This window comes from Pelodiscus sinensis, chromosome 2 (genome assembly GCF_052426305.1).
Source record: "Pelodiscus sinensis isolate ZL-2025 chromosome 2, ASM5242630v1, whole genome shotgun sequence".
Taxonomy (NCBI): Eukaryota; Metazoa; Chordata; order Testudines; family Trionychidae; genus Pelodiscus; species Pelodiscus sinensis.
Window position 1 is genome coordinate 207393536 of NC_143053.1, and position 16664 is coordinate 207410199.

The 16664-nt window shown below is 43.3% G+C and overlaps 1 protein-coding gene across 1 annotated transcript in view; it reads left to right on the plus strand.

Moving 5' to 3' along the window:
• Nucleotides 1–16664, plus strand: part of DGKB (diacylglycerol kinase beta) — a 492141-nt gene that overhangs the window by 79025 nt on the left and 396452 nt on the right. The window contains exons 3-4 of the mRNA XM_075922292.2: nt 4153–4229; nt 16642–16662. Coding sequence (XP_075778407.1) covers nt 4153–4229; nt 16642–16662 — 98 coding nt within the window. The remainder of the gene's footprint in view (nt 1–4152; nt 4230–16641; nt 16663–16664) is intronic.

The following is a 16664-nucleotide window of genomic DNA, read 5'->3' on the forward strand; positions in this document are numbered from 1 at the left end:
GAGACTGATGGCAATGAATGAGGCAAGTCTGTGGAACCCCAGCATAGTGCTGCAGCAGAATTCATTTCCGGTGTGACCAGTGAGCCTGTCCCATCCATGGTGTGGTGGTGGCAAGTCCACCCGCTCCCCTGCACCCCCTGGTTCCTGCAATGGGAACTGGGGTTAATGTCAGAGAGAGAGGGAGTCAGAGGGAAGAATGGAGAGGCACACAGGAGTAAGCCAAACTCAACTACAACCAACTGTGGAATTGCCACACCTTTCCTTGCATTCCCAGTCCCCTCCTGCCACAGATACCCACATAAACCCTTCCCTGGTCATCCTTTTCCCCTTTCCATAACTCTTAAATGAACCTGTCTGATAGCCCCCATATAACCCCCAGGACTCTGCTTAAATCGATCCCACTCCCTAATTACCTATCTCCAAAGAAACACAAATTGAAATTGTTTACGTTAGATCTCTATATAGTCCTGCTTGTGGAAACAGAGTTTCCAGGGCAACTGCTTCTTAGAATGCTTTCCTCACAAATAGGGATAATAACTATTGTTGGATGATTAATCACTTTGTTTCCTTTTTGTGTTATGCTTAATCCACATCATGCTTTGCACTTTGTTTAGTTTTCCCAGGAAGCATTTACTCAGTAGCTATTTTAGTTATCAATATAGTTGAGAAGGTATTCAATTGGATGTTCACTGGCTTATTACTTTCCAAACCAATATTTGTTGTTTTATTTGATGTGATCTTCATGTAGTAATGAGGCTTGGAAATGGCCTAGCAATTCAAGGGAAACCTGTTAAAGTGACCTGGGCTGTACGTGTTCCTAGTATTGGTTTGTCACAAACTGTGAAAGAACTTGACTTTTTTTTTTATTATTGATAGACCTAAAACCTCTAAACCTCATTTTTTTTCCAGGAGTAAGGATTCTTCCGAAAAAAGTTTTTTTTTTTCTCAAAAGAACCCCGTCTAGACTGTGGTGGTTTTTTTTTAAACTTTTTTGAAATCGTTTGGATGTGATTATGCAAATGAAGTGCAAGATTTGTAAATGGTGTGTGCTTCATTTGCATTTTTATGTCCTTCATTTGCATTCCTCTTTTGAGAGAGGAATGCAGTCTAGACATAGTCCTAGTGAATGAATAGGAAACAATGGGTAAAATGTATTTGGATTTTAAAATAAAAGCTAATATTGTCTCATGACCTTTGAAAATAAATCATACATTTGGCTTGGATATTAATACTGTCCTATGAATTGAAAACTTCTTCAAAGGTTACCTAACCAGGGAAAAGATAACTAGCCATGCCTCAGTTGTTGGGAGGTATTGTTGGAAGGTACATCATGTTGTGCCTGCGATGAATACATTGTTAGTCCAGAACTTAGACAAACATGGGAAACAGGTGGGGCAACCCAGGCAGAACTGAGACCAGGATAGTGGATCAGACATGGTTCACCAGAGTTAGCCTCTGGCAGGCCACCAGACACTTCATTTACCTGAGTGCCTGCAGGTATGGCTACTAACAGCTCCTGTTAGTTGCTGTTCCCAGCCAATGGGAGCTGCAGAAAATGGTGGCCTGGCCCACACTGCTTCCTGCAGCTCCCATGGGCCAGGAACGACAAACTGTGGCCAATGTGAATGTTGAGTGGCCATACCTGCAGATGCTCAGGTAAATAAAGTCTCTGGTGGCTAACCCTGGTGAACCAAGTCCAGCATATGGGCCACTTGTTGCTAACTCTGGCTTAGACTCTCATCCCGCCTTTTCAATGATAGGTATGCAGAATATGGGACAAGTGTATTGTTAGATTACAGCATCCAGCTGGCATACATAAAGGGGGAGAACAGAGATACTTTTGCTGAAACTTTCCCCATCTTAGTTCTACTTGAGTTAAAAAAAAAAAAAAAAAAAGTACATCACTTCTGGGAGCAGAATTAAAAAATTCCTGCAGTTGGAATTGGAGCCTAAAACCTATCCAACTTGTTTGTATTAATTACAGTTGCATGTATATAATGCTTGTTTAAAGATTAATAAAAATACAGCTGGGAGGGAGGAGGAAGGAAGAAGTGTGATCATTCCTGGTGAAGCCTTGACTGAACCTTATAGCACTTCAGAAAGGGGAAGCTTTTATTTGGGGAAAGCATCTGCTTTAGGAAAGGGAAAATAATTTTTCCCATCTAGTACACCTACTTGTCTTCCCACCAGCTTAAGCTCTGTATTCCTCAGATTTCGTTTCAGCTCTCTGACTTTTATACATTTGCTGATATTAGGTGCTTAGATTATTGGGAGATGTTGCTATCAGCATGGGAAGTGATTAGGATATAGTGGTATATTCATATGGTTGTTCAGTGGGTCAATAGAATATATCTCTGAGGGATTCAGTGTGAGAGTTCCAGTAAAAGAGAAGAAGTTGTCCATTAGGAAGCTCTGAATGCAGCCCAAATGGAAGAATCACATCCAACTGTGTGCTTTCTCCATGCAATTCCTTAGCTGGCTAAATGTTTGGAGCCTGAAATGTGCTTGTGCATGTAAGATGAATTTAGCAAAATGGGGCCCACATACTGCTTCTGGCACCACAATCATATTAATGTTTAATAATAAAAATAGGGCTAGTTTTACCCTGTATCCATGTTAATATACTGTATAATTCACACTACACAGTTCAGTTTTCCTAATTACAAAGATTTTTTTTTTTGGTCTAGAAAATGAAGTGAATTTCTTTGTACATTTCAGATTTTAGAGCATTCAATGCCACACACCATAGATCATGGAACAAGATAGCAGTTAGTCATAGCCTCTCTCATTATGATGTCTTCATCCAGTACTTCCCAATATGAAGATTGTCTGCCAAAGGGGTTCATTGGAGCGCTTTTAGGGAGATGAAGAGTCCTCTCTGATGGACTGCAAGCTTTTTGCGGTGAAGAAGCTTGCGTGGACTAAAGAGCCTAAAAACTATATTGTTTGGAGCTTTCGTATAACATACCTGTGAAAGCGTTCATTCTTACAGTGCTTGAGCTAGTTTGAAATTGTTTCCCCTCAGTCTGTAAGATATTACAACCAAGACTTTTTTTAATCATTGCATAAATTCTTCCTGGGTCTCATATTTCCCTTTTTAGACCCATTATTGATTTAAAGATGCATTTTCTTTTTTTTTAAAAGTCAGTTTGTAGATGGTAAATTTCTTTTAACTCTCAAAAGCTACCACATTGTTGTATTTTGATGATCTAACTTAAACAGAGCTAAAACTTCTCTTTTTAATTTAAAGTGCCTGAAAGCTATTTTAAGACATAACTGAGTTGCTAGTTTTTGTTAGCTGGTTGAAATTATGTGAGGTGGTCGTGTTTAAGTGAATGATGTGTTTTGAGATAATGTGAGTCCAGGGATTAGCAGAGTGGATATTATTAAAATTTTTGTATTAATAGTGAGCAATCAGAATGTCAGCTGAAAATGATTTACCACTTGAGTCAATACCAGCAGAGCATTCCTGTGCTCGGAGTGCTTAAAATCATTATATTTCAGGTTAATATTTATAATTGGAGGGGGGAATAGAAAAGTTAAACAATGTCACCTCTGCTGCAGTAGTGTTGCTTTGCACCATTTTGCTGTGGTAAAGTAACCCTAACAGTCGCATAGTTGATAAGTGAAATACTGGAGTGGCATAGAATTGGTACAATGGCTTTTATGCTCTTTTCTGTTGCATAGGGGATATGGTTGCTGAGAAAGGGACTTTGCACTGGACTTATCTCCATTCTGGTGTGTCCTGACTGCTTTCATTGTGTCTATTGGGAGCTATGCCTGAAAGCATCTGTTTTACACTGGGGAGGACTAGCTTGATCCACAGTTGACACAGGGTCAGTGAAGTGCAAAAGTGACTTAAAGTCACTAATGCAAATAGCATTTTCTAAAATCTACTATTTGACCACAATAAAAAATTAGACCACAGAGTACAATTTTTTCAAATGTTTTTGTTTCTTTGTTTATTTCAATATGTTCTCTTACTGTGCTTATAAATCCCAGACTCCTAGAAGTGATATTCCATGTACTTTAAAAATTGACTTTAATCTCAACAGCACAGTTGAAAAACAGTCTGAAACAAATAGTGTTTTTCCCGAGTACCGTTCATACTGTCAAAATCAATTTCCTGTATTGTTTTCTGTTTTGTTTTAGATTCCACCAAGAAAATTAAGGATGTTCTGGAAGAATTCCATGGTAATGGTGTGCTAGCAAAATACAATCCTGAAGGGGTAATTCTTTTTTTTTTAATTCGGTTATTTAAAACTGTAATTAATGTAAAAATGTTTTAAATGGCATGATAAAATATACATTTATAAATAGATATTTATATATAAATTTTCTGCTTGAAGTTGTTGCTGTATTCTTCGAAAATAAAACATACTTAAGAACTAAAAAAGGATCTATTTAATGAATCTGTTAATATTATTTGTCAGAAAGGGACTTCAAGAAATGCAAAAAGCAGAGAAAACTCTGCCATCATTCAAAAGGCAGAGAACACTCATGTTTATACTGATGAGTAATATCTTTGTGTAAACAAATGTATAGTTGCTTTTTATTTAAAGAATAACTTACAAAAACCTTTGAGCTGAAGTTAATATGCTGCCACACAATAGTGCCTTCTCTTCTGCATATCCTTCTTGTGTGTGGAACTTTATAACACGAAATTCAAATGTTAAAAAAAAAAAACAAGAAATGCATACTTAAGATCTCCTCATGTATCTGATAAACAATGTGTAGGTTAAAAGAAAACATTAAGAAAATTAGGCTTATTTGTTTGCTAATTCACATGCAACCTTAATCCTACTCCTTATTGCATCATTTTGAGTGTGTCTAGACTACAGGGTTTTGTCGACAAAAGTCCACTTTTGTCGACAAAACTATACCTGCGTCTACACTGCCGCTGAGTTCTGTCGACATAACATCGACAGAACTCAGCAGTTTTGTCAATGGCTGTAAACCTGATTCTATGAGGAATAATGCCTTTTGTCGACAGAGTTCTGTCGACAGAAAGCGTTATTGCATCTACACTGTCCTTTGCATCTACACTGTCATGTAGACAAAGCAGCTTGCTTTGTCGACAGAACTGGATGTATTCTAGACGCTCTGGGTACGTCTAAACTACATGGCTCCGTCGAAGGAGCCATGTAGATTTGTTGTTTTGGCAAAGGCAAATGAAGCCGCGATTTAAATGATCGCGGCTTCATTTAAATTTACACGGCTGCCGTGCTGAGCCGACAAACAGCTGATCAGCTGTTTGTCCGCTCAGCGAGCTAGTCTGGACGCTCCCCTGCCGACATCAAAGCCCTTTGTTGGCAGCCCCGGTAAACCTCATCCCACGAGGAATAACGGGGCTGCCGACAAAGGGCTTTGATGTCGGTAGGGGAGCGTCCAGACTAGCGCGGTGAGCGGACAAACAGCTGATCAGCTGTTTGTCGGCTCAGCGAGGCATCCATGTAAATTTAAATGAAGCCGCGATCATTTAAATCGTGGCTTCATTTGCCTTTGCCTATGTGTCTAATGTACATTCCTCTGACAGAGGCATGTAGTCTAGACACAGCCTCTTTGTCGACAGTATCTGTCTACAAAACTTCTGTCGACAAAAGCCTGTAGTCTAGACGTACCCTTTGTGAATAAGGAATATTGGCCTGAATTGCAAATTCTTCGAGCGAGATGTCTGCATGGATGCTTCACTCGTGTGTTGGGGTGTTTCTGTTCCTTCATATGGAGATTTTTTTGCATCATTGTCCCTCCGAGTCGCATGTGCATGGGGACCTCAGTTCATTTAAATGAACTGAGTCTCACGACCCCTTTCATTTAAATTGCTGTGCATAGGACCTCAGTTCCCTTTCTACTGTCCCGGGCAGACACAGAGTTCAGCAGTCATGCTGTGAAAGCATTCTCCTCAGACCACCTTTAGTTAGAATAGTTTTTCATCTTTTCTCCCTCTTAGGGTATGTCTACGCAGCAAAGTTATTTTGAAATAACTTTACCAGCATCTACACAGCCAAACCGCTATTTCAAAATTAAATCAAAATAGTGGAGGGCTTATTTTGAAATTGGTAAACCTCATTCCATGAGGAATAGCACCAATTTCGAAATTGCTATTTCGAAATAAGCGTTGTGTAGATGCTTTTTTCAAAATAGGGGGCCTCCAGCCCCTCCCAGGGTGCCCTGGTGGCCACTCTAGCCACAACCAAGAAAACTCCTCTTCCTCCCCCTGTCCCCGGAGCCCTTAAAGGGGTAGACTCTGGCCACAGTGCCTGTGCCAGCCCAGAGCCAGCAGTCGCTGTGCCTGATCCAGTAGCCCCACTATGAGCCAGGGACAGCCAGCCCTCCACCGCTCCCCAGGACCAGTCTCCCAGCTCCCAGGAGCCTGCCAGGGGCTAGAAATGGTGGGCGCCTGCCTGGTCCGGTGCGGAGATCAGAGACCTAATTCAGGTTTGGGGGGATGCCTCCAACATCCATGATCTCCACACTAAACAGAGGATCACAACTGTATATAGGCGAATGGCTGCCAGCTTGGACACCTAAGGCCATATGCGAACCTAGGAGCAGGTTTGCATGAAAATAAAGGAGCTGAGGCAGGCATATGCCAGGGCCACAGGGGCAGCTCCCTACCAGGGGCAGACCCAGACCTCTGTCCCTATTTTGATGCTGTGGACCGCATCCTGGGGGGCAGGACAGTCTGTGTCCCCCACGTGGTCATCAACCCTGGGGCAGAGCTTGCTGCCTCCTGTTGCTCCAGCCCCTGCTGCCTCCCCAGCTACTGCTCCTCCTCCTACTCCTTCTCCCCCTCTTGCTTCTTCCGCCCCACACTCCCGAGACCCCGGCATCCATGCTGCTGGGAAATGCCGAGGCCCCCGCATCCATGCGGCTGGGAGACATTTGGGCCGGCGAGACCCCCTGAGCCCTGAGCTTCTCCTCCCCCTTCCTCCCCTTGCCTCCCGCTGCCAGCTCCCCCCCTCTCCTACCTTCTTTCTCCAGTCTGACCTCAGTTTCATTCCCCCTGCCACCCCAGTTTTGCTCAATAAAGAAGCTTTGTTGTAAAGAACACATGTCTTTTATTGTACAGCAGGAAGCGGGGCTAGGAGGGGTAAGTGGAAGGATACGAGGGAGGAATGAGGCACAAGCCCCCAGTGGGGCACACCAGGGAGAATTACTGAATTACTGCCTGCAGAACATGCTGTCAGGCTCCCAGCAACGTGTCTAGGAAAAGTGCCAGAGTGCCCAGGGGCAGCTCCAGCTCCATGTTGCAGAGTGCTGTGGTATCCTGAGTGAGGGCAATCAGAGCATGCAGAGAAAAAAATGCTTTGCTGTCCCTCAGTGAGGTAGGCAAGCAAGCAGGGAAACCGTAGAACCGGCTGTCCGGGGTGTCCCTTTACACACAGGTCTCAGATGCCTTGTGTGTCTGCTGCCTGAGGTTAACTCCTGACCTGATGCCCTGCTATAACGGGTTCCGGCCGGCCTTAAATGCGATTCAGCATCCTATCAGTGTGGACGCACTATTTCGAAATAGCAAAATGCTATTTTGAAATGCATTTTGTGTCTAGATGCATTATTTCAAAATAAGTTATTTCAAAATAACTATTTCGAAATAAGATATTTTGAAATAATGCTGTAGTGTAGATATACTCTTAGTTAAGTAGTAGTTTTGGAAAAAGAAAAACAAACTAATAAAAAACCTTCACTCCACCAGACCTTTAAAAGTTCCTGGTCAGTGAGATACCCAGCTCCCCAGGCTCCAGGAGATGTGCCTCTGATGAGCACAGCCAGTGTATCTGCTGTATGTGTGAGAGGCTTGTTTCCCTCCCTTTCCACCTCCCTCCATGCCAATAGTGTATCCACTGTGCAGAACTGAAGCCCAGGGCATGAAGAGATAAGGATCTGAAGCTGAAACTCCTCCTAATGGAGAAGTCACTTTGACCAGCCTGCAACCCGGGAAAAGGGGTACACTCAGCAATGGGCTTCCCCAACAAAGCTGATCACAAGGTACCCATAGCTGTTGAAAGCAGCAAAAAAGTGGCAGACAGCTTCATTGCAGAGACCTCAAAAGAGGAAAAAAAGTGATTTTAATGAGATCTCTGCCGCCACCACAGACTGCTCCTAGATTGAGCACTGTCAGCACTCCAAGCACTGCAGACACAGCCCGTATCACTCCCACACATAGCACTGATGCCGACACTAATGCAGCCACCCTCCCTGACACTCTCTGGGCACTGGCAGCACCTCAGGCAGAATCAGCACTGTGTTGCTCCCACTACAGCAGCTCTCTGTCACTCCTTGCCAGCAAAGAACCATGCATCTGTCAGCGCAGGCAGCAGTACCACAGTTGGCTGGACCATAGGTTTATACTCACCACTGAAACTCGCGAGTCTCCCCATTACCAGTATCCTCCCTGCTTGCGGCACCCCTCTCACCTACTTCATAGGCTCCATGCCGTGGCTACTCATGGAAGTCTTCACCCTTGTCCGGTGATGAGGGGGCAGGCTTTCTCTTTACCACTCGCCTCCCTCGAGCCCAAAGACTTGAAAAACAGCCAACTTACCTATTGCAACTAACCACCACCTTGGTACAGGCACCAATAGGGGCCACCTCCCTCCCATTTTCAGTGAGTGCAGTTGTTTATAAACTTTTTAAAAAATTAATTTTTTTAAGGATATTTAGGGCATCCTTAGCTGAACAGGGAGCTGTGAAATTTATGCTGCTTTTGGTACTGTCCTCAATTTGATTCTTAATTTGCCTGTGCATATTTGTCTATTTCAGTCTTTGGAATAAAGCCAGATAATGCTCTTTAGCACCTCCATGCAGTGCTAAAGAGCATTAAATAGCTTATTATCTCAATATTTATTTGCTTTTCTGACATTTTTCTGTGACTTTATATAGCCTCCATAATATGGGAGCACTTTTGCTAAGTAAACTTTACTTTGAGAATCTATTCCCATTTATTACTTTGTATTTTATGTTAGACAAGAAATTGGCAAGTACACTAGCTAAAGCCCCTTGAACTTGGAGATTTTTTTTATGGCACTTTAAATTGTGGTGGTAAAATACAATAAGTAATTTTTTACAAACACACACACACACACACACACACACACATAAATAAAAGATGCAAATACACAGATCCACAGATAATATATATAACGAGAGAATCTTCATTACTTTTATGCATGGAGTTATTCTATGAAACTTTTTAGGCTATATTTATGGAGATAAAAGAGCCTAAATAATCTTATTCCAGATTTTTCCTTGTCCTGTGGGTTCAACCTTGTATTCACATTCGTGCTGTTGTAGCACAGTTCTCCACTGTATGCCACAATTATTAAATTGCTCCAGTACAATTATTGTCTCGTTGATATTGAAAACTAAGTTGTGAAATCCTTGTTTTTTCTTTGCTTTTAACCTTGTACAATTGCATAAACATGTGCAGAATGATCAGATTGGGAGGTTATTGCAGTAAATGGAGATGATGAACTAGGTCAATGGCCACCAGAGGATCATCCAATGTAAGGGGTGGGTCCGGTGTCATAGACCTGATTATAGCAGCTTTTATTCCACTCCTTCCTACTTTTGGTGTAGGGAATGTGATAGAAGCTTCTATAAAGACCATTAACTCTCAGATGTCATTTTAGTTTCCTATGGTAGTTGTGAGCTGACTTAGTTTGAAACAGCCTTTTAGGGAATGAACCCTAAAACTCATACAAGGGTGTTTGGCTTTGTGCAATTAGAAAGTTGGCATCTTTAGTCCTGATCTGCATTAGGCCACATGATGGCAGTTGGGCTCTCATCTGTCTACCAAAACAGCAAAAAGAGTCTCTTGTGCTGAGTGCCCACTGGGTTTAAGAAAGAGGAAGGACTGATCCTCTGAGCTCTCCATACTGGTCATCAGGGAGAGTAAGTTAAGGAGAGTGTCTGGGGCAGGGGAAGGGACTCTGGGCCGAAGAGACTGGTGAGTGGGATCAAAGGCTCATGTACAGTGATGCTGATGGGAGGGGGCTAGAATCCAGAATGGTGAAGCTGACAATGTTAGGAATCATTAAAAAAGAATAAGACGGAGAGTATCTTATTGCCTCTCTATAAAACCCACATCTTGAATACTGCATACAGATGTGGTTGCCTCATCTCAAAAAAGATATATTGGCATTGGAAAAGTTTCAGAAAAGGGCAACAAAAATGATTAGGGGTTTGAAACAGGTCCCAGATGAAGAGAGATTAAAAAGACTGGGACTTTTCATCTTAGAAAAGAGGTGGTTCTTCGAGTGATGTTCCCGTGGGTGCTTCACTATTGGTGTCAGGCTCATCTTCCCGTCACGGATCAGGGACTTTCAAGCAGTCATCAAGCAAGCTGCGCGTGTGCAAGCGGAGAGCGGCATTCTCACCTTTGAAGTATCAAGCGCAGCTCGCTTTTCCCTCAGTTCCTTCTTCACCACCCTGGGACAGAGATCAACCCTCTCCTCCTCAGAATTGCTCTGCATATCAAAGAGAACCAATTGACAATCAATTGAGTACTTTAGATAGACTCCTCTCTTTATTCAAACAAAAACAAACAAAAAAAGCTGCTAGGAGCTCTCACTGCTACACAAGGACAAGTGGCTGCAGCCCAATCAAACTGAAACCAAAAATACAAAACAAAACCCACCCTAACAAATAAACCAACTAATAACCCAAGCAGGCAGCTTGGGTTACACAAGTTGGGTGGCATACTCAGCCTTGGGGCGACATGCCAATCCTACCTAAGGACAAGAAATGTGGAAGAAGCCAGGAGCCTATGCCAGCCGCTGCTTCCCACAGAGAATGCATACGCTGTTTGGGGGACAGATATGTACAACAAAAATGTGTTAATTTCCACAGCCTGACAGCGAGGGGTCTCAAGGAAAGAGCTCACAGCCTGCACACTGTCTATTGACACAGCTCTTGAGCCCCATAGCTATAAAGGGGGCAATAAGAGCTAGAGTACAAAATCCCCTCAGGGCAATCTCTCCAGCCCTTTACCTCAGAAGGCAGGGTCAGAAACCAGACCCTCACCAGCCTGCTCTCCATCCCTCCTGCCCCCCCAAGCATCAGTAAAGGGGAGGATGAACTGGGCACCTCGGGCATGGGGAAATCTCATGCCTCTTCTATGACAGGCTCAAGAGCATGCTCTAAACAGGTGGTCAAACCACCTGCCTAGGCATCAAAAAGGGTACCTCCTAAGGGCCCTAATATAATAGAAGCACCAATGGCATCAAGGACACCTGGGGTACCTCGAGCACACTCAGTATCCTTGGCGCAATGTGAACCCCCTCTGCAATCTCCACCACAGGTTCTGGGAAGTGACTGGGCTAGTCCCAGCTGCCCTCCAGTACTTCACACTAATCTCACATCCCCTGGGTTCACAACTGCACCCATGCCACCACCTCATGTACCGGGAGACTCAGCAATGGCTCACAGGGCATCATCCCACAGCGGTTCCCTAATGCACAAAAGACAGGTACCAACAAGACAGGACAGGAAGGCCAGAACTGGCTCCCTCACTCAGCCTTCAACATGGAACCGCTCTTGCTCCCCATTACTGATGAGGGATTTGCCGTGTTCCCACCTTGTCTCAAATCAGTGCCTACCAAGGGAATTCAAGGAATAGGTTCTCTTCTCAATACTCCTCCCCAGAGAAAGCATATGCACCTTATGGGGCATACAGCTTACCTCATTATCAATATCCTCCCTGGCATCCAGAATGGCTTTATTATGACTGACCAATGTTCCCCGTATCGCTATGGGGCACCTCGTCATACCTCCATTGCCCTTTCTACATCTACACAGAGGTCTGTAATGTCTATGGGTATGTCTACTCTAGCCCCCTAATTCGAACTAGGGAGGCTAATGATGGCATTCGAAGCTGCAAATCAAGCCCGGGATTTAAATATCCCGTGCTTGATTTGCATCTTCCCGGCCGGTCGCCATTTTTTGAAATGTACAAGTCCGAACTAACTGCCCGCGTCTACACACGGCAGGGACATGGTATTTCGGATTAACGTCCTAAATCGAACTACCTGTTATTTTTCCTGCAAGGACAAAAGACCTAACTTTAAGGCAATCACTAAGAGGGATATACTATATCCTGGACAGCACTGCCTGGACAGCACTGCCAATGGCCCTGTATGCCGCAGATACTGCGGCTAGATCTACTGCGATGTCTATGGTCATGAGATGTGCATCTTGGCTTCAAGCAGCAGGAGTCCCTAAGGACCTCCAGGGCAAAGTAGAGGACCTGCCATTTTATAAGACCAAATTATTTGCTACAGGTACTGATGAGGCCTTGCACTCTAGCAAAAATTCGCACAATACTTTGCGTACATTGCGGATGTACACTCCACCCTACCAGAGGAAGCGCTGCACACCTTACCAGAGACACAGGGTTGCAGCCTTTATTAGACAACAGTAGTACTTGCCTTTTGAACAGAATTGCTTCTGACCTCAAAACCACTGTAGTAGAGCCCCTAATAACTGCTCTTCCATGACTTACATATGTAGGCAGCAAGTTTGAGAATTTGGTCACGGGTCTGCCCGACCTCCCTTCCACTCAAGTATCTGGTGAGCCCAACATATTTCACCACTGCTTGTGTCCTTATCACAATTAATGGGCAGCAATCACCATATATCGGTGGGTACTAAAAATCATCAGTGGATGATTCTATCCCCTTCATAGCAATCCTCCCCAAGCTCCCAACCCTCTCCCTCCCTCTTGGCAAAGCAGTGTGTCGTAACGTCTCCTTAACAGAGGAGCCATAGGACGAGTCCCAAGAAGATTAGAAGAGAGAGATTTTATTCAAAGTACTTTCTCCCTGAGAAGAGGTCAGGGGGTAGGAGGCCCATCTTGGACATGCAGCAATTAAGAAAGGACCTCCACAAGCAGCGATTCAAAATGTTCACTCTCACCACTATAATTCCGGCACTGGACAGAGGGGACTGATTTGTAGCCCTCGACCCTCAAGATGTATATTTTCACATCACAATACCTCCCGCACACAGGTGTTTCCTATGATTTGTGGGAGCTTCACATCACTTCCAGTACTGAGTCCTTCCATTCGGACTCTCTTCTGCATCCAGGGTCTTTTCCAAGACCCTCACAGTGGCAGAAGCACATCTCAGATGCTACGGCATTACAATATTCCCCTATCTGGATGACTGTCTTATCAAGGGGCTCCTCACAACATGCCACGAGAGGACGGCTGTTCTGAAAGTGAACACACAAAAAGAGTAACGTTAGTTCGAACCAAGGGGTTTGGTTTGAACTAACACATCCCGGTGCGCACTTTCATTTTCGGAACAGCTGGCATTCAGAGTAATGTGCCGGCGAGATCATGCTAATGAAGCGTGGGATATTTAAATCCCCGCTCCATTAGCAATTTCGAATGCCTGCATTTGCATCCCTAGTTCGAACTAGGGTACAAGTGTAGACATACCCTAAGAGATTCTGGAAAGGTCTACAAACCTTCGCCCACAGCGTACACCCATACCTCCCACATGGGACTTAGGATTGGTCCTCCACTCACTCGCAAAAGCACCTTTCGAACCAATGGCAACTTCATCACTTACCTTCCTCACCATGAAAATGCTGTTCCTCCTCTCAATCATATCCACCGGGCAGGTTAGCAAACTTGCAGGGCTCACGACTTTGCTTGCATATACAACCTTTCACGAGCACAATATTATTCTGTGGCCTCATCCGTCCTTTTTACCCAAAGTTGGGTTGAAATTCCATGTCAATGAATCAATCGTCCTTCCTACCTTCTATCCAAAGCCACACTGCTCCAAAGAGGAGGCCACTTTACACACTCTGGATGTTAGAAAGGCAATTGTGTTCTATTTTGATAGGTCTCAATCCTTTCGGTTATCCCAGAGATTGCTGGTATCCCTAGCTGAGAGGTCCAAGATACAACCTCTGTCTTCTCAGCACATTTCAAGGCTGACAACATCATGCATTGCTACCTGTTACTCACTCCAGAACAGGTCATTACTGATGACTCCAAGGGCTCATTCTACCAGGGTGATGGTGACATCAGCTGCTTCCTTAAATGGGGTCTCACTCTAGGAAATGCACAGTGCAATGATATGGTCAACAAATTACACATTCATGAAGCACTATTCTATTCTACTGTGCTCCACAACAGATACCGCAGTAGCCAATGCGGTCCTCTCCACAAATTGTAGCAATTAATCAAAGCCCACCATCCATCTCAATGGGCACTGCTACGCAGTCACCAACAGTAGAACACCCACAGGGACATCACTCGAAGAAGAAAGAGAAGTTACTCACTTACTGTAGTAGTGATTGTTCTTTGAGATGTGTGTCCATGTGGGTGCTCCACGACTCACCCTGCTCCCCACTTCTTTGGGCAATAATAGCAGCCTATGAGGGCATTAAAGAAGAAAGATGGAAAAGCGGGCTGCACATGCTAATTCAAAAGCAGGAATGCCACTCTCCGCTCACACATGTGCAACCCGCCGGATAACTGTTTGAAAGTCTCTGATCCATAGTGCCATGATAAGCCCAATAGCAACAGTGGAGCACCCATGGGGATACACATCTCGAAGAATAATCATTAACTGCACAAAGTTAGTAACTTCTCTATGCTAATGGGGAATATGATAGAGGTCTAAAATGATGACTTATGTGGAAAAAGTGAATAAGGAAAACTTATTTACTTGTTTCCATAACATAAGAACTAGGGGTCACCAAATGAAACGAGAAGGTAGCAGGTTTAAAACAAACAAAAGGAAGCTTTTCTTCACATAGTGCATGGTCGGCCTGTAGAACTCCTTGCCAGAGAATGCTGTGAAGACCAGGACTTTAATAGGGTCAATTTATGGAGGTTAGGCCCATCATCAATGCCTAGGATGGGTAGGAATATTGTCCATAATGTCAGAGGCTGGAAATAGGTGACAGGGGAGGGATCACGTGATGATTACCTGTTCTGTTCTCTCTCTCTGGGGCATCAGGCATTGGCCATTGTTGGAAGACAGGATACTGGGCTAGATGGACCTTTGGTCTGACCCAGTGTGACCATTCTTATGTTGTTAAGGTCCATATAAATGTGTTCTTACATCTCTATGGGCATGTTGGGTCATTATTCAAAAACACACACAAAACTTCTGGCCTGTAGATATTGCAGCATGCTAAGGGAATAAGACATACTATCACTGTTACAATGATGGATCTAACAACTTTGAGGCAAACTGATGTTTGTGAAGTATAATGAACAGTAGCTACCTACACCTGCCATACACTCAAACACTGAGTCTATTTCAGAGGAACACCAATCGTGGAAATATCCCTTGGTACAAACTTTTTTCCCTTATCCACAGTATTCTGTCTAACACTATCTTCAGTTAGGTGTCCTTTAACCAACAGACTATTCTACTCTTCTGCCTCACTGCTGAGAATCCTCATGGCAAGAAACCCCTTACACGCTGCTACTGACACAACCAATAGAACTCTGTGCTTCAGTAAAGCATATTGATATCTTGTGGTATAAATGCACCTCTTTATCATAAACTAAGAGGAAGAGGTACCTCAGATCTTCTCATATTGCAATCCCAGCTTTTCTGAATTTCTCTAGATCATCCTTCCGCTATTCATACAGCTACACTTAACACATTGCTGGAGTGCATGCAGATATTTTTCAGTGGAAATTACTGGCTCCATCGGGTAGAGTTAAGGTTTTATTGGCATGTATATTTTCTATATTTTCTGGTTTTCAAAGATTTGAGATTAGCTGAACTCAAAATTCTGTAAGTGCATGAGGCTCTACCTTCTTAATTCTGTTAACTAGATTTTGGGTCAGTTGATATAATTCATACCCAAGATATATCTCTTATAGATACATCTAGAGTGGCAATTTTTGCTCTGAAGTAGTTTTGAGCATTTGTGAATACATGGGGGAAAATGTATACAATCCCTTCATCCAAAACTGTTTTGATTTACTTACTGTACAAATGCTGGGAATTTAGGAATTTAATAATTTTTTAAGTGGTGCTGACTGGCTTCTATCCTTCTCCGTGCTTGCAGTTAATTTGCTAACCCCGACATTGATCTTCAGTAAAGACCCACTAAATCAAATGCTGAGGATGCCCCCGGTCAACACCAATACTCCTCCCAGTCACAAGGAGTAAGGAAAGATTACAGGAGCATATGCTCCCATTTACCTGTCACTGTGAAGACAGCACCAAGCTTTGCATAAGATATGTTGACTCAGCTACATTTTCATTTATGTAGCGGGTATTACATAACTTAAGCCAACCTTCCAGGCCTGACCTTAGAACTGTTTCTGTAACACCTGTTGTTGACGTTCATTGCTGACAACAGGTAACTTACATAGAGTACATAGAACTGATGATGAAAGTTTGAAAACGTTTTCATTGTTTTTCCTTGAATGTCATTGCATGGTTAAAAATCAAATGCTTACACTATTTAACTAATCAAGACTAGACTAATTTTTAACAACTATGCTAACATAAAATAAAGGAATGTTTTTTTTTCCTTTCAAACCTGTTATCTACAAAACTAAACTTCCAGCTAAAATAGTCTCCTTAGAAAAACAGAGTCTGTGTTACTATGCTGAATTAATGTGTATTCTCTTTCTCTCTTTGCATGCACTACAGAAACAAGACATTCTTAATCAAGT